General features: G+C 36.6%; 1 protein-coding gene across 1 annotated transcript in view; it reads right to left on the bottom strand.

Moving 5' to 3' along the window:
* Window positions 1-9347: 9347 nt before the first annotated feature.
* MCPH1 (microcephalin 1) overlaps window positions 9348-26754 on the bottom strand; it is a 108205-nt gene continuing 90798 nt past the window's right edge. Inside the window, 1 exon segment of the mRNA XM_054383771.1 lies at window positions 9348-9417. Within this exon segment, the coding sequence (XP_054239746.1) occupies window positions 9348-9417 (70 nt within the window).

Below are 26754 nucleotides of genomic sequence, written 5' to 3'. Positions count from 1 at the left end.
CTTTTGGTAACCCCCCTTCAACCGGGACCTTCCCAGGTAGCCAGCACTGCTAGTATATGTTGGAAAGTGGCTTGTTGATTCAGTTACCTGAATCATGGGCAATAAATAATGGAATGGAAAACTCTTGTGAAGAGGCAGATATTAGTACTTCCCTTGCACAAGTCATACAAAAAAGCATAACTCTGCTAGGCAGCCATAATGATGTTCTGCAGAAAGAGTTTGTGAAGTCTGTAAATATAGCTGTATTCAGTAGCTCATTGTACAAATTATCTCAGTATCAACCCCACAGTGAAGCAGTGTTTTACGTCACTGACTACTATTAACAGCAACACAGAAGCAGAGGTGTTGAGTTTAAATGTCAGCCATGACCTTAAGGTCTTAGCATTTTCCCACACTCTATTTGCACCATCCAGTTTTCCTGAGAGACTCCTGTATTTGTACTTTCCTTGTATAACTTGGGATCGTACATTTGCACACATTTTTTTCTCTGTATTGGAAGTTAAAAGTCTGCATTAGGAAGATGGCTTGAGAATATTTATTCCATGTTAGTAGGGAGTAAAGTAGTAATCATCTTAGTGAATTGCTGGTTTTATGGAGTTCAGCTGCTAAGACAGAATTGGAAAAAAAAATAAGGCCACTGATGTGAGTAAATTGTATTTGTTACAACAGAGCAGAAAACTTGTTCCTGATTTGCAAAAAGCAAAGATTTTCTTACCTCAGTAACTGAAACTAATTCTGACAAAAATGGAAAATAAGGAAGTTATCAAGTTTAGACCAAGTGCAGCTTCAATTATTTATTAGTAAGTTCAGACATTTCTACTGCCTAAAAATGCCTGGAACACTATTCTTTGATTGATTGGAAAGAATTCTGATATTATTTTATATATAAGGAGTAGTATTAATTGGTATTCGTTAATTAAGAGAAAATGGCTCCAGGGGGAAAAAACCCCAGATATAATTACTTCAAGTAGTACTGAATGATTCCTAACCATTACCAAGGGTAACTAAGAAGCAATGTAGACAGGAAAACTATTCTTTCCAAAACTGATTCATTAGGGTGAGATACCATGATCTGTAGCACTTGGCAGTCGAGGATTAGCTATGAGGAATACACCTCCAGTGAATAGCAACAAATCAAAAGACCACCAATAGCGATTTCTCAGCCAGATGCTTCTTGGTTGTATTGCAGGACTGCACTATGCACAGTCTGCTGCTGCCCGAGCCTGTGTGCTGTGGAATGGCTTACACTTTGGGTAACTTTGTGCAGTTCTTGTCAGATCTCTTCCTGACTACAGAGATGGTTGGTGACAGCATTGGGAGTCTGTGTAAGTGAGCAAGCTTTCCTACTCACTGCATGCTGCAAAGAACAGCTCACAGCATCTGTGCCAGGAGAGTTAGAGTAGGCAGAGCTGACTACTTTGCTAGTCATTTCCCAGGATTGTATATCCATTTTGTAGTCTTTGGTCAGCAGCAGGTGAGTGCTGCTGAAGTGGGAAGGCATGGTCCTTCAGCAATGCAGGAAGAACTTCAAAAAAAAGGAAGGCATCTCTTATTTGTTGCAGTAATGATGGCACCACAAGTGTGGATTGCCAAAATTATATGGATGTTGACTTCCACCTCCAGGATTGGAAAGGTGATGGTTAGGTAGTATGGTATTCACCAGATTCAACCCACATTATTTCAGGGTGACAGCCACAAATAAAACCATAGCAAACAGCTGCATCCTCTGATGCAACACACATCTTAGCCACTGCCCTGAACAGATGCAGTGGTTCATCATTAGGGAGGATGTTGTCTCTCTGCAGTATTGCAATCCATTGTAGATCATCATACCCATCATTTCCAGCTAGTTTTGCAAGGTGCATAATATCATGTGTGACAGCTGCCTGGCAGCAAAAAGCCCAGAAAGCACCTGGAATTGGTCCCATCAAGATCAAGGGTGTCACCATGCCATTCAGCAGTTGTCCAGCCTCCAACAATTTCTCACTCAGGAACTTCCTGAGGCAGATTATTTTGATTTGAATGTGGGCAGTTGTTTTTAAATACTAAGTTCCATAGCTTGATTGTATTTTGTGTGAATAGAAACATTGTCCCTCTCAGTCATCTCTTTTCCAGACAAGAGAACTCCAGTCTATGCAGTCACTTCTCATATGGAGATCACTTTGTAGGTTTGATTTTACTGCCCATCTCTAAGCTCTTTTAAACATGTATTGTATCTGTTTACATACAGGGTGATGAAGCTGCATACCTGCATGCTTAGAAATGCAAAGGAAGATGCTGCTAGTCTGGCAGAAATTCTTGAATTCAATGGCTAACCTTTTGGGTTACTTGTACCTTTAATTCTCTAACTTAGGCATGAGAGGAAGCTTTCAGAGATACATACCTCCTCCATTAATTATATAATCTGGAAAACTTCACCTGGATATCCAGACAACCTTTATTAGAAGTCTTCCTACTTCTCTTGTCTTCATGCTCACTTAGGCTTCTTACTTAGATGCTCTAAATTGCATGTCAGGTAGCAAAGTAGGTGGTATGAGCAACCCTCATAAAGGCATGTAGAAAACTGAACACCTGGCTACAAAATACTTCTTAGCCTGGACAGATTCAAGGTCTTACCTCCCCTGAGATTTCTGTAGTTTGTATGTGGCTCACCACTGCTGTTCTAGGTATATAAAATATTTCAAATGGTAAGGCAAAAGAGGAGATATGATTTTGTAGCTAAGTCGCTATTGTACTGTTCAGAAGAGTACTCTTTAGAGACTGTTGAGTTTCAGTCTCTCACACAACCATTTTTTAATATAACACACATGAAATACCACTACTAATGACAGAGGAAAGGGAAGAAAAAAGACAAAAAAGCACAGAAAAAGAAAAGGCTGGATAAAATCAGGGAAAACTGAATCTCAATTTGGATCATTCTATAATGCCAGATTCTTTTATTTGTATCTTTGTGCCCCTTGATAGTTTTATATGGGTCATCAAAATAAGTTCAACATCCCTGCACTTCTGAAGGACATTCTTCTCTTTGTCAAGTAGGATACTGAATGTAGCTGGGAATAAAATAACAATGTTGATTCCCAGACTAGGGAACTCTGCTTTTAGCGTCAATTTTTTATTCAAGCCTGTGTTGCCTGGGCAATGTCAGGGAAAATATAAATTTTCTTCTGTAGGAGGAAATGCTCTGCCTCCAAATTTCTAAAATGCTTATCTTTGTGTACAGCTGAAATATGATAAAGCATGTGTCCAAAAAAGTGTATTCCCAAGTCAGCATTTCAAGTGGGTGTGAATTTCAAGTTATTCTGAAATATTCAGTCATGGTGGGGGTGGGAGGTGGGGGGTTGGGGGGTAGGGGGGGAACGGGGGACAAAGGAGCACCAGATTTCTTTGTGTACTGAAAGTGGCAGAGGGACCAGTCAGGCTCTTCACAGAGGTCAAGTATCTGCAAGCTTGTAGTACTGCTTCCAAGTGTCTTGATTGTCAAACAAATTGACACATTAGGCTATAGTCAGGGTGGGTCCGTATTTGTTCATTTCTTGAACTAAACCTTTTAGCTGCCTTACAGCTGTTAAGATCAAAACCCCTGGGTTTGCTCAACTTAACATTTAAAGAGTATAATGCAGAATTTGGGATGTTGGTTTACTTTTACCCACATGTGTTGCACAGAAATCTGAAGTCATGCCATCTCCTGTACTGCATACATACAATTAATCTTTGCTTTAGGCTTATCTCCAGATCCCAGTAGAAGTTACTCTGACCAAACTTCTGTTTTGTGAGTGAATGAGCCAGTGCTTCACTCCAGAGCAGAAAATCTGGAAAGTATTTTTCCTCTACCTCTCTCCATACCTGTAGCCAAGTCAACAACTAAAACGTTTTTCAGCTATTTGAGTTGAAAAAAAGGCTTGAAAAGTAATTTAAGGCTCAAGCATGTCATATGTGTTGCATACAGTTTTGTTACAGTATTTACTGTTGAAAATAGACATGTGCAAAGTACATGTCCCATGTCTTACCTGAATACAATGGGAATCTCTTCTGTTAGGATTCTTCTTCCATTTTTTACAGCAAGGAAGAGTCTGATGGTCCCAGGCACTTGCACACTCACACATCAGTGTGCTGGAGAGCATCTTCTGGGGACGTGCAAAGGAAATGATAAACTAGAGGGCTGGAATAGACAGAACAGAGTTACATCAGCAGCAGCAGATATACACTTCTTGGCCCATCAGAAGCTCACAATATAGCTTTCTACCTACCTAGCCCTAACCAGGTAGCTGAAGTGTACTACAATGGTAAAGAAACGGATAACTTTGAGGGTGGACATGGAAAGGATGAAGGACTGCAAAATGGATTTCTACAGTAACTTGTTAAAATGATATATGAAAAGAGAAGCATGAAAATGGCTGTTAACCATTCCATCCCTTCTTTCCTGTCAAGATTTAATATTTAAGGCTGCTATTCTTTCATGAAACTAAAGTAAGAATAAAAAAGTAGGTAGCTGTCAGATCTGATAGGGCTTGCAGGACTAGGATGATTAGAGCTTGGAAGAGAAAAGGCAGTTTTGCTTGATGAACTAGAAGAATAAAACAAGTGGTAACTAAAATAGGAAAGATGGCAAAGAACTGCACAAATAATCCTAGTTACAGGAATTTGGTGGATGAGAGGAGCTCATATTGCAAGTGTTGACTGCGGGAAAGATAACAGCAGCCAGGGTGAAAAGTGTGACTCTGGGTTTGGATAGCAGCAGTTCTGGCAGACAGGGAGGGATACATCTTGAAGTTTCTGTTAGAAAGACTATATTTTATGAACTTGATTGACACAAGACTACAGAATCTGTAGGCACTGTACAGGAAATAGTTGTTTTTTGAAGAATATGAAGGATGGAAAGAGGATGCCCAGTTACTGTATAATATAAAAGTTGTGCTTCTTCTTGATTTGAATGAAAATATTTGCTTATTTCTGTACCTCTGCAGACTGTACTTTACTACCCTGGTATCAGGGTTTGCAATACCCTTATCAAGGAATCTTCTTCATCATTGACAGGCTAATTCATCCTTCCTTATACCATGCTGCATTCTATTGATTCTTGTGTGTATATGCCCTGCATTGTAATTTAGACCTGAGATCATCTCTTCAACATGTCTCAACTGTAAAGCTATCTCCTTCTGTGATTTGTATAGTTCTTTAATTATCCAAAATTTTGGGGAAAAGGAGGATCTTGAGACCTGTGTGCTACAGAAAGTATCCACTTACAGAAGAATTTCCAAGTTTCAGCTTCAGTTGCTTTGCCTGTTACTAAAAGGTCATATCACAGCAATAGTATTGTGAAGCCACCTCCCTCTGCATGCTAGCTGCTAAAGACCTAGTTTTCTCTCTCTTGAAATCCCTGGCTCTATAGCACCATGAAAGCTGTTATGAAGAGGGAAAAAGCAAACCCCCGGTAAACCCCAAACCTGCCTGGACTGGTAGTACCAGTCTTTTTACCACTTCATATGTAGCCACACTTAAAAAAAAATAATTAAATCTAAGAACAACCACAAAGACATTGTGGCCACAGATAAATCCCCTTGGGAAATAAACACCTCAGGGCAGTTCTGTCTCTAGTGGTAGTTCAGGTGGTTTCCAAACAACAGAAGGTACTAGGCAAACACCAGAAGGTACTAGGCAAACACCAGATGGCATGGAAAATGTTGTATGTAGGTTCAGCAGGTTTAGCTAACATGACCTGGGGAATCCCAGGGGCAAGGGAGGTGTGGAGCTGTTGGCAGGCTAAGAGGGCAGTGACTCCAGCACTATGCCACAAATCACACCCTCTGAAGGATGCTGTTTATGGTGGCATGAAGGAATTTGCAGTCCTATGTTACACCTGTCTGCTACCTATCAACACCTTAGCCTTGTGCAGGAGTTAAAGGGTTTCACATCTGTATCAACAGAACAAAAACTCCTCCAGCTTCCAGCAAAAGCGCTTGGCAGACACCTGTGCTGATAACCTCAACACCAGCTGTCATTTATCTACTACTGTCAGCTCTAAACCACCTTATTGCCAGCTGCTGCATGATGCTGTAGTAAAGCTGATGCTCTTCCAGAGCCCATATCATATTATGCAAAGATCTCATTCTGAAATACATCAATAAAAAAGTTCAGAAATGAAACTGTGATTAATGCAATAGGACTAGAGCTATTTGCTTTTGTGTTCTCAGATTTGTCATTAAAGACATTGGAGTGCTGGCACAGACACAAACTTTTTCATGCTTTCCAGTTTTGCAGCCTGAACAAATATCCTTTTTTAATTTTTTTTTCCTCCTTTCCCCATTCCCTAGAGCTGTGTGCTGCTCTTGAGGAAAAGAGCTATATAAGTGCTAGAAACAGCTCCAAACAGCCACAATTCTTGTTCAGAAATACTGTTTTATTCAGAAATACAACATCTTTGCTTTACAGTCCCTAAGCTGATTACAGGCTTCATCCCAAAATGCATGCTAGCAGCTTCCTAGCGCTGAATGTGCTGGTAACACTTTACCACATGATGCAGTCATGCCTAGATTACATTCTATACAAATCAATTAAAATAACACAAGTTTACTATAGTGGAACTATAAACAGAAAGTCAACTGATGCAATAGTTTTTACTAGTTATTTTTATTTAAAAGTAACAATCTCAAAAAAGTTGCTTATAGCTGAGTCAGGAAAATATCCAAAACATAATACCTGCTTAGCAACTCTTTGTAATTTAGTAAGTCAGTGCCAGATGGCTCATATTCTAGGACCATGGTGAATATTTAGAGGCTTTTTACTCACTAGATAAACACACCTCAAATGGACTTGCAACCTAAAACTGATCACAAAAGCAGAGAAAGGAGGAAAAAGAGATGTATAATCTACCCACCTTGTGAGTTTCTGGCAGTTTTGCTTTGAAACACTTCCTTAGCCAATCTCACATTATTAGTCACTGTAACTGCAAAAAAAAAAAAAAAAAAAGGTTTAGTTCTTAATTCATTTTTAAGGATACACTGTTTGAAGGGGATAGCAATTTTGCTGCTGTTACGACACAGTTTGAGCATCACGTTCTTCAAGGTCATGCCTATTTGTCCTCAGTATTTCTGCATTTGCCAATGTAACTCCCCAGTAGATTATGCAGAGTGTGGTAAAACCTCTTCTTATCTCTGGAAAAGGAAGGAGCGGAGCGATATGGTGCTGTGTGCATCCAAGTGATGTCACCTGTACCACCAATGCAAGTAAAATGAGAACCCACACTTTGGTATATAGGCTAGAAGCTGTTTGTGTAAAAGACTCTGGGTTATAAACATGAAATAATAGTTATTTGTTACTGCCTGTACAGCATGCTAGTCTTTGGCTTTCATTCTTAACTTTCCTGTATTTGCTGTGTACTAGTAGAGCAACAGTCAGGATGGATGGAAGCACTCCTATTGCTCATAATGTGAGATCAAAATCAGGCATTTAATTTCCTGCTGGCTGTATTGATCTGTGTACTACAAATCTTACAAGAATAGTCAACAGACAAGGATTTATATAAAACAATATTATTTAAGCTGAAATTCTCTAAACTGACAGATTGTTTTATATGAAACATTTTAATGTAGAAAAAATAGTATATTAGACTTTTCACTGTCAAGTCTGTTACACATGTAACTAAAAAAAGGCCAGTAAGTTGACCAAGAATTCACAATTTAAATAGCTGACATTAACCTTTAAGAAAATTTATGAGAAAGCTGATTTAGAATGTTATATTATATAAATTAATAGTGACAGATTTTAATGTGTAGTACACTTAGGAAACGACTAACAAAATAAGTTAGGAGGTCATAATAGTCAATGTTAAGCAATATAATTCAAACAAATGATTCTGTTATTTACTGGGAATCATATGTTCACATGTCACAACTTATTTAAGTATTTATATAGTTCACAGTACTTGGCAACTAGTTTCTTAATAAAGGGGCTCATAAGGTCAATGGTGAAGAGTGATACCAAGTTACCAGTGTTTTTGCAATAAATAGATGTAATTTCAGTTACAAACAGTACAATTTATAGGCAAACCTGATGGCCAATTTACAGGTGCTCAGTATTTCTGAAAATAAAGTCAGTTTAATTTTCCACAAAGCAATCATAACTTGGAGCTTTTCCATTAAGAAACACGTTTAACATTTTACAGATCAACTATACAAATGCAATTTGTGCCTGAAACAGCCTGCCACCCAGATACTGATGAACTTCTTTTGAAGAAAATATTTGTATAATCCTCAACTTTACAGAAATTGTACATCCAAATCCCTTTAAAAGCCCAAGAAGTTAGAACAAGGCAATAGAATGTCACCTTCTATGAACCATTGTACCTTGATTGTTCCATAATAATAACGTGAAGATTTTATCTTTTTTTTTTTTTTTTTTTTTTTTGTAGTACAGGGTTTTCATTGCTTTACACTGACAATATTCTGAGGGGTGCAGTTTGCAAGGTGTGAGTTACTGCCATTAACTTGCTTTCTAATACATTGTTCTCTTTAATGACAATCAATATATTATTTGGATGGACCTTGCAAATATTTGAAGGAGGTTGTACATCTATGGATAAAGGAGTGTCGCACAACATACTTTACATACACATCTTTATTTGCACCTGCTAAAAACAAAACTGTAGATTGAAGGGGAATTTAACATTTAAGGCATTTTCAAACACTTTTCAAGTATGCCTAAAAGATTTTATGGTATGTTTCATTTTCAACAGATTTTAGCACTTAAATGATGTTCTGTCTTAATTCATTTGACTTGGGATCTGTAATTGTTTATGATTTCAGCTTGAAATCCAATTAATAGGTACTGAAATAAAGTAGCACCTTAACTATGCATCTGAGCATAATTACTGGGTTTCAATTACTTTTGAGAACTCAGTTTAGAAGTGCAAGTTTACACCAGCAACTGTGAGTTGAGCATGATGGGCAACCTTAGCCTTTTACCAAATACACCAGATGTAGCTCAGGCCTGCTCACCCACATTGAACACACATCTTTTAATTGCACAGTAACATGATCAACTTCACTTAGAGATTAGAAAATATCTTTCCACTTCCTCCCAGTGAATAATGATGCATTCAACTTTCAGGTCCAAAGGTCTTCAACAAATAAATAAAAGCAGGATGGCTTTCATTAGGGAAGTATTTTACTATCAAAAAATCTGAAGATTTCACAAGATGAACACTTACACAAGTAATAAAAATGTAGAAAACATTTCCCTGTATTTATAAATATGTAACTTGCATTTTCTGAGAAACTTTACTCACAGCTTATTTTTTTGTTGAATCCAGACTAGGCTTGTTTCCTTAAAACCATATAGAAGCTCTTGAGTTAGCTCACATTAAAAATGTAGTTTTCCATGGGACATACTGTATGCTGAGTGATTGAATCTAAAAGAAATAAAAAAGCAGGATTAATTAGGATAAAATGCAAAAGAAACAAGATGATAAAGCAACAAAGTATTTTAGAGCAATTTCTGGTACAAAACAGTTTGGTGGAACCGAGAAGCCAGAGAGGGAAACTAAATGCAAACAGGTGAATGATAATACTGTAAGCATTTACTATTTGAGTTTTAAGAATGTACTGCTTTAGCTACCTATGTTCTTGCTATTGTGGTCAGCCCTGAGTGAATTTCTTAGCAGCTGGTTAACAGAAGAAAGCACATAGCCACAAACCAAATGGATTGCAGAAGTCAAGTGTCTAAGGCTGACAGAACTTCAGACCTGATTTATTTGATTAAGCTAGCAATTTATAGGTGACACTGTTCATACTATTATGTAAAGATCTGCTGAGAAAGGGGCTGAGCTTCAACAACCTGTATCCTTCCTTTAAAGTATCATAGAGAAATACTTCCTGAGTTCTGGTAATCCATCATTTAAAATCCATTAGCTGGAGCCTGTGCAATTGTGCCTTGTGAGCAGGAATTAGAAAAGGCACTGTCAGACTGCAAAAGAGAACTGAGAAATTTGTAAATGGCACAGAGAATGCAGAGTCCTTTTTCATTAGCAGCCAAATACGCGATTCCTTCAGCCCACTGATGGGCTGGATGAGGCCTGTCCAGGTGCTGGTAGCACATGAGATACTGGACCTGACATGAGGCAGAGCTCCATGAGACCAGTAGAAGGGCAGGACATGCCACATGAATTGTATGTCGCTTTACATTTGGCCATATGGAATTTACGCTTTACCTTTGGCCATATGGAATTTATGACTGGAGTACTACTATGTGAGAGTTTTGTGTTTAATTTACTCCATTATATTTTTAGTCTTGCACAAACCTCTGCTTTCCTCATCTGATCACTTCTTTTTCGCCACGCTTGTTCTTTAAGTCTTCCTTGAAGAAAGACACAATAAACAATGCCACCTTTTTATACTTCTCTTTCAAATCTTCACAATTTTATCTTATATTTTAAAAAAACACCAAATAACATACCACTTAGATTATTATTTTTCCTTTATGGCTCAGTTTTCTTCTTTAGTGGTATTTTCTTTCAGGTTTTACGTCATTATGATCTGATAGCACTAATGTTCAAGAGATTAGGACTTGCTTGGCTAGTGTCATGTAACATCAGTTAATGTAGAACATTTATTGCTTGAGTCTGAGTGAAGCACTATCTAGAGGAGTTTGACATACAATAATCTTATTAACCTCATCTTATTAACTTATATTCTCTTGCGTGCAAAATGTACCTTTTTTGGAAAACACCCTTATCTTGTCTGAAAAAGGGAGAATTTCAAGATTGGGAGCTTGAATCCTACACAGATTAGCAAAAGCTTTTCTTTGAGACTGAAGATATTGCAATTTTACATTTGATTCCTTGCAAAGAGATAACTGTTAAAAAGTGTGGTGTCCATGACAGAAAAGCAAATGAACTAACCAACTTTCAGAAACTTAGTATCAGATTTTAAAAAAGTGAACTTTTTACAATTCAAATACAGACTGCAGAAAATTATCTTTCAGATGTATAATATATAATATATATATCAATATTTTATTGACCACAGTATCCAAACAGAATTATATTGCACTTTTTGGAGGATGCAACTCATTGAATTATGTTTTGCTGGGCCTTCCTGTACATAAGTTGGCACCTGACATTTTACATATGTGGAGAATATCGGGCTTTGGACTCATCAGTATACCGCCTACCTCCATCTAAACAAAATGTTTTCTCTGAATATCTGTTTGCTGGGTACTTTGATATCATGAAAAACAGAAAACTAACCATGGTAAGGTTTTAATATATGCTGTCAGATTTGGAATTTGCTAAAAGTACCACTTGCTGATAGGTCTTGTGGGGCTTAGAGGCCACAATCAGTGTCTTAAAACGGGACTAGTTCATGAACGTAAACCACTTTGCAGTGTCTGATGTATAGAGCACTGTCATGATTTTAGTATGACTAGGACTGCATGCAATCATTTTAGTGAACACATTTTAGTGAAAAAAGCTGTACAGTTATGAAACTTCAAAAGTTCTTGTGATAATGGAAGTCAAGAAATTTAAGAGTGCACTACAACGCAAAAATAACAGTCCCTTCACATGAACCTCAGAACAGCCTCATGACAGATGCAATGTCATCTTAGTTGATCTGACACAGAGCTCTCTGGAATTTTTTATTGGCACAAATCAGATGCAACCAATAAGACAATAACCAAGAGGCTTTAATGCTAGTTTATCTAAAAGAAATCAGATTTAACTAAAGAAGACAGAAATTACACTGTATTTGTCAACCTTAAGGTCCAAGATTTTGAAAATGATTAGGAAACTTTTATCTTAAAAATGCAACTGGACTTCTATTAGGTAGAAGACACAAAATATAAATTGTTGTAGTCTGCTGTTTCATGTATTTTAGGAAATATGATTTAAAAGGGCTAATTGTATTCCCACTTCCTCAAACATTTCCTCTGAAAGGATTTATTGGTAATGAAAACATTTATATGATATATCTTCTTATAGAAAGAACCGTTGGATTCAATTAATAATAAAAGGAAATGCATACACAGCTATTCATCAGATCAGAAAATGAAAATTTTAAGGACCCAGCAGCACTCACCTCAGCTGAGGTCACAAAAATCATTCTTTATTCTATGCATTTAGCACATCCTAAGAGAACCCAGGAAAGTGAAACTGATGTGCTATAGAGAGGATTTTCTTAAAATGGCTTTGAAATTCCAGCTGTGTGCATCATCAGTGCATTTGAGAGGAGGACGAGTTAAAGACACAGTGCATCTTGGTAATACCGTCAAAAGAATGCTTCAGCATGGAACATCATCTTTATGTTTCCCTTCATCTGGATCACCACCACTACAGCTTTCCAGACAAACTGTGCTTGGATGTGACTGAGCATGCTGGGTCCATGCACAGGTCGTGGAGATAGGAAAAAAATCACAGCACTGAAGTTCAGAGCTCAGAGAGTATACTGCCTGAAAGCTTCACTTTTCTTTCTGGCCCACTGACCCAAAAGAAACCCCACTAGCCAGATGCTGGAAAGGCAGCCGGCTGACCACACAGAGTTTGGCGGTGGGATGAGAGGGCACAGTCTGGCTCTTACCTCTGAATTGACTCAGCTGCCTTTGCCACATCAAAGCCAGCACGGCACTCCAGGGGTGCTCCAAGCTTCTGAAACCATACACATTTCACGTAAGCTTTTACAAATAAATAAATAAATCCTCAGCAGAGATCAGGCCTGGGAAAATACCAGACCCCAAAAGTGACTATTTCCACAAATTGTGTATTTATCAGTCAGCAGATGGATCACAATTCTGTCAGTCCCTGCTATAACAGACAACACCAATTTGCCTTTCTATTTATATTTGTTAGGAGATGGACAGAAAAAAAAATGTATGGTTATGATTTATTACTATTAACAGAAATTTTATTTATAAGCTAGAATTGAAAATGGGAAGTACTAGCTTCAAAAATATATAAAATGTAGCCATCTGTAATAATTATACATGTCTGAAAATGTATGCACACATTACACAACCAATGTATGCAGTACGGTAAATCTTTATTCTTAATTTCAACTATTCACCAGAGATAAATAAAGCTACAAAAATAAACTTATGATTTATAATATCATTAATATTTGAGCATTTAATAAAGTATTGGAAGCCTTACCAACACCTATTTGAAAAGGCTATTTTAATGAAGTGTTTACTGAAGTTATGCAAAGCTGTAATTATATCTTGGCTACTGTTACTTACAAAAATAATAAATACATTTATATAAATGCAAAGAGCAGAAGACAAAATTGCAGATAGAAGTCTGAAGACAGAAGATTGTATGTTATGGCTTATATCTATACAAAGACCAAGTATTATTTCATTTGAAATTGATGAAAAATTGCTCATTTTCACTAAAACGCATCTGAATGTTAAAGTCTTATGGATCAGTTCACCATTCTGCAACTACTAAATGGTGGAAACCCGTAAAATTGATAAAAACAAAATCCCAGATTTTATGGTTTGATAATAAACAAATTTAACAAAACGAGTCATGCAGAATAGCCCTATTCATTTCAGGTAGTTTCATCATGTTGCTGGGGTTATATTAACTTCTAAGATTTTAATATTGATATGATTTTGCATTCCTTGGCCAAAGAATGTTTACATTTTCAGTACAAAGACCTCATGAAGAAGACACTCAAAACTACAGTGCTCTGAGGAAACATGACACTTGCATGGTTATGTGGATTTTCAGATAATCTGTCATTTAGTAAAAATTTGATGCAAAAATGCATATATGGAACCCCATGTACATGATCAAGGGCTCACACACATCCACACAACTGGAGCATCAGCCTGCTTCTGATAAAGAGGAACATACTGCAGCATGCAGATTTCTAAATGTACAATTATCCTGCAGCGAGGAATTTGCAGAATTTGCAGGACCCTTCAGGGATCAACAGCATTTGTGTTAACAATGCAGTACTCCAGCAGGACAAGGGGAAAAGCTCTCTTTTAATCTCTAAATATCAGGTTTAACAAGAGAATAGAGGCAACTAATCAAACAGCAACTTAATTTTTGTAGGAACAATGTGTGATATACATTTTCCACTAAAACTAAAAGCTCATCATTTTAGTTTGATTTCTTATAATTTATTTTAGCAGTTCACTGGGTTGGAGTTTTTGTGTGTGGTTTTTGTTTTGTTTTGTTTTTTAACACATTGAGAATACTAAAATTGAAATAGTATTCAGTAATAGCTTTAAAAATTACACTGAAATTCTGGACTAGGTAAATAAATTGGTGCTCTTCATTATAAAAGTACATGTTAAGGGCTATCAGCAAATTATTTCACACAGAAATACATCCTCATCTTTGAAGAAGCTTATCTAAGTTAATGGAACATCCCACAGATGCCCAGCCCAAACTGGTTCAAACTATACTACCATACTATGATTTCAAGAGCACCCAGAACCTCATTCCACTCTTTGGCATGAAATGCATTTGTTATTTCTAGTGATGTTTCTCATTCTCAATGCAAAATTCAACCTGCAATATTAATGTAAATTATTTAAAAATATTGCACCCTTTCACCTGAATATTTATTGAAACAATGCTCTCTAATTTGATATCAGTGTGATTTGGCTAAAACAGAAGCTCTCTTTCTGCCACATTAAAGAAGCATAAGCCTTCAGACAGAAGTGAGAAGACCAGCATGTAGACACAAAGGGAGAGGATGTACTGGCAAACCTTGTATACATTTGTGTGGTGAAAGACAACTGCTGCACTGGGCTGGGAGCCAGAAGCAGAGGGAGATAGAGTGGAAAGTTTGGTCCAGCAAAAAAGAAATTTTCAATGTCTGGTCTTGAAAAATAGAAAGGAAAGTAAAAGAAGGAGAAATGGCACACGGTCAAGACAGTGTTATCTGGAAAGTTCTTCAAAACACAGTTTCTTCCCCTCCTCTGTGTAACCCTTCATGTAAGTGTTTCCTGGCCAAGATGAGGGCGAAGGAAGAAGGCTTGAATCCAGACAGTTTAGCTGATATTATTTTTTTCCACTGTGTGTTGGCAGACAACCTTACTTCTCTCAAGTCTCATAGACTGATAAGAAAATTTAATTTCATCAATTTAGTCTCTGAAAGACTTAGTTCCATTGGGAATACTGTATGAAAATGTTTGGCAAATAAATCTACTGTTTGGCATGTATTCAAATTATGCTGGAAGATGTTTGAACCATTTTTTCCGGCGTAGCAAATTTTTGCAGGAAAAAAGATAACAAATTAACTTATTTTTAGTTTAATTTCCTTGTTTTTCCAGAGGTAGAACTATTTTTAAATACAAAGTAATATCAACATTATGAGCTATAGATTAATAAAAAACAAATTAGAGTAAAACAATAAGTCTTTTCCCTTTCAAGGGTAAGTAGGACTTCTAAGTTAAGATGCTGTATTTGCAATATGTATCACATAAAAACACTGCTAAGGTTGTACGGTGTGGTCACTTCACTGTAACCATTAGTTCATAAATTCAAAAACATTCTGACTTAAGTTAATTAAGTTGCAAATGCAATTTTAAATTTTTGATCATTTCACTATTGATTACATAATGAAGGGAGTATTTGCCACAATTAGAAGTTTAAACTTTGCTTCAGAAATACCTCAAGAACTTCTCCACTAAAGTGACCACCAAGCTGAGATAAAACTGCAAATTTCAATTGTAAATGTATATAAAAATTCTGCAAATAATTACCAATTATAACTGGGAGGTGTTTTTCTCACTCAAGCATCAGCAAAGAAGGGCGGTGCCATGCATCACTCTGAAGTGGTATACGAGTGTGGCACATAGGACTCTGAGCACTGAATCGCTGGCATACCACAAGGATTACATATGCTACATGTGACAAGCCCCCAAGAATCCCAGTAAAATTCAGAGACAGAAGTTCTCCACCTCCACACATGATCTAGTCCAATGCTTTTCTTCTCTTGCAGTTAGAAAGCTTTTCTTAATAATGTAACCTAAATTGCCTCTGTAACTTTTACAGCCTGTTACTTCTTGTCATAGTGCCAAGGGACATAGAGAACAATTTCTTCTCTTCCTATTTGCAACAACCTTTTAAATATTTGAAAACAGTTATCCCCTTGGTCTTCTCTAGACTAAACAAACAGTTCTTTCAGTCTTTGCTCATGGGTCATATTTTGTAGACCTCTGATTTTGTTATTCTCCCCTGAACTCTCTCCAATCGATCCACATCTTTCCTAAGGAGCAGTGCCCAAAGCTAGACACGGTGCCCTAGCTCAGGCCCCACCATTGCTCTGCATTCCTGGCAACACATCCTAGTATGCCTGCCTCTTTTATTGGAGTATGACATAGGTGACATCAATTGGTTCAGATCCTCTAAAATACTCAGTTTCTCTTTTGACAGAAAAATTTCACTGTCTGTCCGCAGGTGATCATTTCTCCCTCATTTGCATTTGTCCTTACTGAACTTCATCATACTAATTTCTGATCATTCCTTCTATGTCTCAGGGTTACTTTATCACAGAATGCTTTGGATAACCAGTCATGACATGTAATATATACATAGACATGTTTTTCCTCACAGATGACAGATATATTCTTACTAGATATATCATCACAAAACAATGTAAAAATTAGGCAAAACCAATGCATTTCTATTGGTTTAATTTAGAGCACTTTTGAAACTGATTTCCTGGTCATTCCCACTGAGTGTACTTTTGGTTCCCACTGTTGAACAGCCACCAAGAACACAGATTGTACTTGGTTTGGGTGAAGTACAGTCAGATGTGCTCTGATCAGAGGAGCAGACCAGAAGGAGCCTAGATCCCCAAAGCATGTTGTGTGCGAGGTGCTCTTGGCATGAGCTCACACATGTTGCAGATCCTTTTCCATTTATCTGTAATACTCATTTTGAGATGCAGGCTCAACCAAGCATGGAGTCACTTCTGGCAGATATAATGTGGTACTGATGTATGTATGGGATGCTTCTTTCAAACGGAATTATTACCTGCAGAAAAACAATGACCGCAACTAAATTTAGCTTATTTTTCTTTGGTAACAGTTGCAACATGCCCTTAGTGTTATCTCATAGTTCACTCTCACATGGCAACAGGAAAGAGGAACATTAGTTGCAGCTTTGCATTTATTCCCTCATATTGAAACTATTTACCTATATTTGATACAAAGTATTCTCTAGGTTTACTGAACTCTCCCAACCCACTCGTACCTATTGCACAAGACCAGTGTGTAATATCTAAGTCATTCAGCTCAGCAGGGTAGCTTAAGCAGTGAAGTATTAATGAAATAAATAGCAATATTTAATCATATCTGAGAAAACACAGACTGAAATAATACATTTTCTAGCTCAGTGTACTTCAGTGATGAAACGCCACAGTGAAACAGAAATTCCATGAGCTGCAGTACAGGGAAAACAACTTGATATTCCCCATGGTTAAATACTACACATAATGAAGATACAAGGCATGGAAGCCTAGTATTTGCATAAAATATATTTAAAATTATAAACTTATTTCAGCTGCCTTAGGCTTTTCAGATATTGAATCATTCTGGAAAGTTTAACTTTCTTTTTTAATCAACACAGGATATTGTGCAGTGAGCTTCAAGAATGACATTTATTTTGCTGGCTTAAGGATGTGGGGAATCCTACCATTTGTCTTTAACAGTAAATGATAAATCCCATGCTGTCAACAGATTTGCTATACCTGGCAAAGTGCATATGAATAATGCTTTGATAAATAAAAGAGTTTTCTATTCCAGTAATAACAAAGTGAGTGATCTTGTTGAAAGGAAAAGCCTGTCAAATATGAAGGGTTACACAGATGCTCCCAAAAGGCTCGTTCCCCAAACAGCTGTATTAACCCACAATAAAAATAATCTTAACATAAAAAAAATCCTAGTTTTATCTTTAAAATATGAATTTCTAAGTCCATTTGCTCTATCTCAGCAGGCTGAAATGATTTAAGTGAATGCAGAGTACATTCTCCTTTCTACTCCTTGGTTTCAGCTGAATGCCATTGCAACGCCCAGCAGTAACTCAGTGTGTGCCAAACATGAATATTTTTAAGCATCATTTGAGTTTTAAAGGCTACAGTAAGTGATGGGAACACAATCGTCTTGGGAATCTACAAATAACTTTTAAAAAGCTCATAAATCTGGCTTCCATGGTTTGGTTTTCAACAGCTTTATGAAATATGTCAAAGCTTGAACACAGCGAGTTCATTTTCCTTCAAATTTCTTAGGATTGAGTTTTCTTGATCTTTTTTTGATATGCTGCAGCAAGACAGATAAAATGGACTTGGCTTTAAAAAAAAACAGGCACCAGCAAATTACTTTGTAAAAAGTTGCTTTATTCTTTTAATTATTTTTTAATATATCAAGAGAGGAAAAGTTTAACCACTAAGTAGGGCAGCCTAAAGTATTCCCTCATCAATAAAAAACTATAAAATGCTTCTGTTTGGCACCCAATGTATTACAACACAACTGACTACATATTACTAAAGATGTGATATATAATTAAAAGTTGGCTTTTTTCTTAAATTGTTTAAAAAAGATGCATGGTAATGACAGAGCACAGCATTAACCTCAAGAGTTGCTTTCAGAAGTTACATGCAAAGATTTGTACTTACCATGAACCACATGCATCACAACAATAACTAGCAGGGAGTGCTTGGTTTTTAAAATACGAACAAAAGGGTCAGTTGAAATTACATGAATTACCAACAGAGAAAAATCTTTGAAACTGTGACAAAATCACTCAAAGAGATTACCTGGTATCACACAGCTGGATGCCACTGCTGTGGAATGCTGCCAACTGCAAAACTAGACCAGGTTCAGGTTGCTTTCAGAAATACCTGATAGAACTACTATCACAATCACCTCTGGTTTACAATTTCCCTGATTAGTAATCTTTGGCAGCAATACTTCTTTATGTGTAATAACATCTCTTCTTCACTTAATCTGTGTCACAAATTAGAAGAAAAGATCTTATAGGAAATATGGACAGCAAAGACATTTAATGCTCCAGCACTAAGAGTAGCAAGTGGAGCTTCCAGCACACACGGCAAAAGAACCTCCAGGTGTTTAAATATTTGACTAGGTGCTTTTTATCAACCATGCTTTTAAATTACAATTACTTAAGAAAACTTTCTTTGAGAGCACTGCTTTCTTCGTAGGTGCTAGCTGAAGGACACGTTTAACACGTTCTACTTTAAGACTATTTTCCTGAATTCTTGTAGTTTCTACAAAGACAATAATGAAGGTTACAGAACAAAGACCTTTGACTATATTCTGACAGCAAACTGGGATGGTCTTCTGTATAGGTAAAGGAGAAAGATTTGTATTGTGAATACTGAGTAATTTCAAAGCTATGGAATTTAAAAGGTTTTGAAAGTAATTTTAAAGTTGGTAGGGTACAGAAAAAGTACCTGACATGGAATTTATGCACTTTTCTCTCCTCCCTCCCTCCCTTTCTCCCTCCCTCCTTCCATTCCTTCCTTCCTTCCTTCCTTCCTTCCTTCCTTCCTTCCTTCCTTCCTTCCTTCCTTCCTTCCTTCCTTCCTTCCTTCCTTCCTTCCTTCCTTCCTTCCTTCCTTCCTTCCTTCCTTCCTTCCTTCCTTCCTTCCTTCCTTCCTTCCTTCCTTCCTTCCTTCCTTCCTTCCTTCCTGCCTTCCTTCCTTCCTGCCTTCCTTCCTGCCTTCCTTCCTTCTTTCTTTCTTTTTTTCTTTTTCTTTTTTTTTTTTTTAAGCCAGAGAACTTTTCAAGGCAATGATAAGCATTTGAAAAAAAAGGTTAATTTTAATAAACTGAAAAAGTAATTCTCAAACCACAATGGTAAGTTGTGTGTGGCACCAAATGATCCCCTTCTAAAAATAACAGATACTAATATCTGTTTGGAGGAGTTGATGCTTATCAGCTTGTGAGCTAATAACACCAAACACATTGGCAGTGCGTTACCACCCAGCTTTCATCTTAAGAGTACTGTGTCAATTATCTTATCAAATGTTGTAGGAAAACAAAACCTGTCATTGGAATCTCAGTTGTTGCTGTGAGTAAGAAGCAGCTAGTTTAGAATACAAGTCTTATTTAGACAACAATCTTACTCCCAATTAGGATTTCAAATGCACTTCATGTTTCAATGTGGTAATTTCCCCACTTTTTCTTTTCTGCCACTTATTTCTAATTTAACTTTTTGTTTCAGTAACAAAGATAATGGAGCAATATTCATTTGGCCTATCTGATATTTGCATTTGGGCTAGCAAGAACTATCTTAATGAAGTGTAAAATAAAAGTGTAACTCTACACTGCTATTACAGTGCAAATCTAAAGTGGCAGGGAAAACCAACAGTTCACAGAAAAGTTCACTTTCATTTATTACAAATGTGATGGTGATATTTAAAAAAACTCTTTAAAAATTGTATTTTTTACATTCCACATCAAATTGTTTTTCTTTTAAAGATGAACCTGCCAGCTATGACATGGTTAAAATCAGAGAAGTAGGCAAACTTATTATGGAAGTGGACTTTCAGTTACTTCTCATGGGCAAAGTTTTTAGGGTCAAACTGCCGATCCTGTCCTCCTTTCTGAGTTTCTTTCCTTTGTTCCTATTGCTCTTCATCTGAGCATGAAGCAGGACTGAGAAGCTATTGCTTTTCAGTCTGTCCGGGTTTTATCTGATGTGTTAGTGAGAGCAGAAAGCCTTTTCAAGAAGCTGTCATTGCATAAGCAAGCAACTGCAATTTGAAAAGCAAAGGCTACTCTGCAAGTATTCTACATAAAATATGAGCAACTGGAAATTTGATCTTAGATGCAGGATAAATACTCCAAAGCACAGAAATAGTCAGGGTCTCCAAGCAAAATTTCTAGTTATTTTCTAGTCAAAAAACTGGATAGCTCAGATGAGATACAAAGGCTCAGTAACTCCTCTCCTACACACTAGTTTTCCAGTAAAAGTCTGTAAATAATTATTTACCATCTCTGTCTCTGTCCTAATCCAGAATTCCCACTAAAATCAGTGAGAATAAGGTGGGCATATTAGGAATATAGCATTAGCCCTATAAAAGCACAAACTACCACAATGTGCCAGAAGGTACTGTTTGTATGCATATGTACTACAGTAAAATATGTGCATGCTCAGAGGGTGGGGGCTAAAATTCTAATCACCTAGAGAGCCCTGCATAAGGGCAAAGGTTTAAAAATGTCATTCATATTCACTGGATCATGCATGCATCTATTTTTATTTTAAAATTATATTAACTTTAAAATTTAGGAGCTAAATTGATAGTTCTAATGCTGCTCATGGAATTTTTGGTTAAAATTACATTATTGATTAAAGTGCTATTACACTTATCCTTATGCTGTGGACTGGTCCTGGGAGAGCTACAAAGCCGTCACTGCGCAGATCGTTGATGGAGAAAAAGCAAACTCATTCCACAACACTGGAGTAGTCTTGGGGTTAATAAGAGGAAGAGTAATGTCGGGATTTGGAGGGAATTCAATAAAATCCTTCTCATTCCAAGAAGGCCAGTTCCATATGGACCTTGAAGGAGGGGAAAAGCTAAGTCTTCTACAGAGAAGATAGACACGCAGACTCCCAAGTGCCTTTTAAATATTTCACAGCTAAACAAAACTACATGACATCAACGTGCTCTTCTCTGCTATATAACAGACCTCTTGTTACAAACAAATACGTAAATAAACAAATAATCCCATACTAAACGTGAAACAGTAGTTTTGTCAGTTATGACTTCATCACATGATTACTTTCACAGTTTCAAGTAAAGTTGAAATTAAACATCAGGTGACATGACTAGAAGGAAGAATCAGACTATTTTGAGTGTGAGCTTTACATTATTTCATAAATGAAATAAGTACATCAGGTTTCTTTTTTAAAAGCTAAATAAGTTCACAAGGACTCACTCCAGTTGTGCCAACAAGATATACTCACAAAGCATGCACATCAGGGTGACAGCTACAAAGCAACAGAGAGCTTTGCACATAATCTAAAACTAAATCTGTATGTAATTTCCTTCCCTTTGTTAATTGAAGATTAAAACTAAATCAAGGGGAAGCCTTCTATGAGACTACTTCCAACAACAGATGACTCAACTAGCACCTGAGAATTTGTTGTGCTTGTGAGTACTGAGGTTCTGAACTTCCTGTTTCAATAAAATACCAAACAAGTTGTGTTTCCTTTACAAATAAGCTATTACATCAAGCCCTGTTCCTATAATTTCAATTTTTGTCTGTATTCCAACATTTTCCTTGGCAAATGTAGAAACATTCTAATTAAAGAGAAGAGAAAAACAAGCATCATTCATCATGGTAAGAATGAATGCTTAAGAGAACATCCTTACTGGTTACTTTGTTCATTCAGTTTAATTTGACTTTTGAAGTTCACTTAATTATAGCATACAGTTCTCTGAGATGAAATACAGGTAACCGACACTAACAGTGTCTCATGAAAGCTGTTGGAGGTAACAATCAGTTCCCCATTTGCAATACAAACATTGTACCATCTGTGTGAATTGATTCAAACCCATTTTTAGAGTACCAGAATACTTGAAATACCCTATTATCTACAGCAAAAGTCACCTATTACTGTAATTTCCTAGATCCTTTAAATATTATTTGAAAAGATTTTTTTCTTTAAGAGAAATTATCCTGTGTCTTCCTTAGCAATCTATGAGATTAAAGTAATAACAATTCCTTACAATGCCTCCTTTCCTTAATTTTCACTTTTTGTTAATATTTAGATTGAAGATAAAAGACTTCTGTCAACTTCATTACCATGAGAAAGACAACTCCAGACCTGCAAACACAACATAATGTAATTATCTGGTTAAGTACAATATAGCCTATATATTACAACATATATGGTTTCTTTCCTAAATGTATTTAACCATGGAATGGGAAATGCTGAATCACCAAGGCAGAAGTTCAAACTTAAAATGACATTTTATATCAAGAGTTATTAATATCCAGAAAAATGCTGTTTTGGGTAAGAAAAGTAACTATTTCTAAAAGGCATCCACGTGCACATTGTATCTTCGTAGAGAGCACTGCTTCTTGTGCTTATAAACCTAAGGGAACTTTTCAGGCACATGCAGTTAAAACCCCAGCTGGCTGCTCAAGGTTGTGTTTTTCTAGACAAATCTGGAATGCAGTAGAAGAAACATGTACTGTAAATGTTTGAAGCCAGCAGAGGATGTTGAAGGCTTCAGATAAGAGAGACACCACCAACATCCTCCAAAGACAGCATGAAAATACACACAGTCCAGCTAATCCTGAAAAAAATCCTGAATGTGAGAAATTGTCTCATCAACATCCAGAAAAAAAACAAATGAACAAGCAAACAAACCAACCAACCAGAAAAACCCAAGGAGAAACAGTCTTAATGCATGTCAGATGAACCAGTGTATGTCCTTCAGGCATTTCCTACATAAGAAAGCAGCAACCAGCCTAATCTGCACAGCACAGAGAATATGAGGGGATCACACTATGCTACTGCTCCAAGAAGGCACATCTTTTGTTTCATAAGCATGTGCTGAGCCACACTGAAATCTCAATTCCATGGGACAAACAGAGCTTTCAATTATTTATGCTGTTCCTATTTTATAGTTTTTCTTCTAAGTCATAATCAACGCAACTATATAATTTCACATGACAAAGTTTTGTGCAATACTTCTTAGTCAATGTCATAATTGTTTACCTCCTTCATGTTAAACTCAGACTTTCAATAATAAATAATAAACCCCTGTATAATAATTAGTTATAATTATTTTTATTATTCAATAATAATAAACCCTGTAGAGTGCCCTTGCTTTGTGTTTGAAACTGCAGCTCTTTCAGGCACTTAAACTTACCTCAAACGAGGCAAGAACCTCTGAGGCTAGGCAAAACTTTTGATAGGCCACTGAAGTTTTAAGACTAGTTTTTCAGTTTTAACATGCTAGTGAGGACCATTTTACATCTGATTCTTAAATGTTTGTTTTCTTTGATTTTAGGAAGTTAGTATTAAACAGGATTTTTACACTTTTCCCCAGGATTGTCCAAAACCATGTTAAGTTTAAAAGATACTAATTAACAGTTACTGTTAAAACAGCCAACAAAACTTTACCCTGTTCAGAATATCTATAAAACTCCTCTCCCTCGGGCAAACATACTCCCATTAAACCTCCCCCTCTACAATAGCTTTAAAAACAGCTATGCCACGCAGCAAAGACTATTTAAAGTTAACAGAATCAGGCTGCCTGGAGTCAGCTCCACAGGTAAAAGTCACTCATGCTGTCTACTGCCAGAATCTTCGGCTTGAAATGAAGCTGATAAAGCTTCTGGGCCAAAAATAAGTCTGGTAAAACCTGAATATGGGTAAAGTGTGACCTTTCAGCCAGATTTACACTCTTCTGTAGACCCAAAGATGTGTGGGTGAGACACTATCTTTTGTTTTGGATTTGAACAATTTATTAAGATGCAAAGTCTGCTTTTACATTCAGTGGAAAATAACAAAGATATACTACCTTTATAACACTAATATACTGACTAGCAAAAGAGGTTCTTTTTTGATTGCAGCCTCTGGAACCAACTTTAGGCAAATATTAAATAACAATGGTCTTGAAAATTATGAATTTAGGTGATCTTCTAAATAGTTCTGATATATAACTTCAATACACAAGACATGTATCACTGAAAGAAAAACATGACAGTGGAACTTCTTGTCTTTGAAAAAGCCTCCAAGGTCTACAACAGAATCTCATCAACAGGTAATAAATCACAAAATAGTAAGAACGAGAAGAAGGTCTATATATAAGCACATATACTCTCAAGCACAATAAATCTAAAATAATGCAAAATAAATAATTTGAAGTTGAAATTCGGTTCAGCAAACATCTTATGACTTCTTTTTTCTTGTGCAGTTGGAGCAATGGTAGGGAAGTTAAGAATCAAAGGGGCCTTTTACAACTTTTATGTCAGTGAAAATAAGATTAGCAGGACAGAATTTGGTCCATGTTTGTGGAGTACTTTCTTCATATTAGCTGTGAGTTACTTTAGCCTTGATTTTGGAGGACAGTATGGAGCACTGAAGACTGTACCTTAGACACACTTATGAGAGTCTGAGAAGAGAAGCTTTATCAGCTAAAACGTACATTCTAATGCTCTCAGGAGATGAATAAGACTCTGCAACTGAAAGTTGCATTCAGAAAAATATCAGGTCTGTAGCTGTGATCCTATGCTGTAGACACCCTGCCATGGACTTTAATCTCATATGCTCTTGCAAGAACATAATTTGAGTTGCAATACAACCTTTTGTTTATGACTAAATGAAGAAATAGAGGAAACATTAAATGGTTAAGATCCGCTTTTGCTGGAAACATTGCATGAGATTGTGTTTTGAGGGAGTCAGATTTATAACTAATTTTATTGCCTGGATATAGTGTTCTACAATTATGATAAACAACAGCCAACAAGAGCATCTCAACAGCTGTCTCTGCTAAACCCACTAGACAACAAATTTTCCTTTTCCAACATAAAGAGAGCTATAAGCAGTCCCCACAAATTTCCCCCATACTGTAGTTTCTTCAGCTATTCCATCTAGAACTCCTGTTAAATAATGTTAGTCTTGGTACTGAAAAAAAACATGAAATGTGTCTGTATCATATTATAATGATATGAGCATGAAATTCAACACACTTTTTCTCTTATGAAACAGTGCTACATGTTCTAGACATTTTACAGTGCTACATAGAAGTAATTCTTTGCAATTTCACTGTTTAAATAAATGTTATATATTTTAAAATGACTATTATAGAAAAACACTACAGAGAAGCTTGATTTACTGTTATGCAATAAAATATACGTAACAAGTGTGGGGATCAAGTGAGACAAAGCAGGATTTCTGAAACTTTAGTTGTACAGCCCCAGTGGGGCTCCAATGGCTTAAATAACAAAAAATCATTTATATGCAGGAGCCAGGAGGTTTTCTAGCACATGCTGGTCTCATGAAACACTTCTCCTTCCATTTTGTTCATATAAGGAAGAACACTACTTATGCTGTCACTATCATCCATACATGCTATTTTTCACTTATGAAATGCTGAACATGTACAGAAAACCCTTTTGTGATGAAGGGATAAAAGTATTTAGATGGCACTGACTGAAAGCAATAATGATTTTCTAAGCATCAGGATAACATACATTACTTACCCTAGGAAAAATAATAAAATAATATCTAAAAGCTGATTATTATTAGCATCAAGCACTCTTGCAAAGAGTACGTGACCATCTGCCAGCAAGCTTGTAATGAATCATACAGGCAAACACAATCACAGTGTAACATCACCAGAAGACAGAAAAAAAAAATAAAAAAAGACAAAGGCACAGAAACTTAACCAGGCTTTTGCTATTGTGGGAAAAAAACAATAAACAAACAAAGAACGAACTAACCAAACAAATTTTGTGGGTTTTTTTTATGATAGAGCCTCGAGGATGATTAGGGAATTTGAGCATTTTCCTTATGAAGAGAGACTGAGATCCCTGGGGCTGTCTAGAGAAGAGAAGACTGAGAGGGGATCTGATCAGTGTCTATGAATATCTGAGGGGTGGGTGTCAAGTGGATGGGGCCAGGCTCTTTTCGGTGGCTCACAGTGATGACAAGGAAAAATGGATTCAAACTTGAACATAGAAGATTTCACCTCAACATGAGAAGAAACTTTACAGTGAGGGTGACAGAGCACTGGAACAGGCTCCCCAGGGGGGGTT

This window comes from Indicator indicator, chromosome 9 (genome assembly GCF_027791375.1).
Source record: "Indicator indicator isolate 239-I01 chromosome 9, UM_Iind_1.1, whole genome shotgun sequence".
Taxonomy (NCBI): domain Eukaryota; kingdom Metazoa; phylum Chordata; class Aves; order Piciformes; family Indicatoridae; genus Indicator; species Indicator indicator.
The sequence above is the reverse complement of the archived record's forward strand: the minus strand, read 5'-3'. Positions and strand labels throughout refer to the sequence as shown.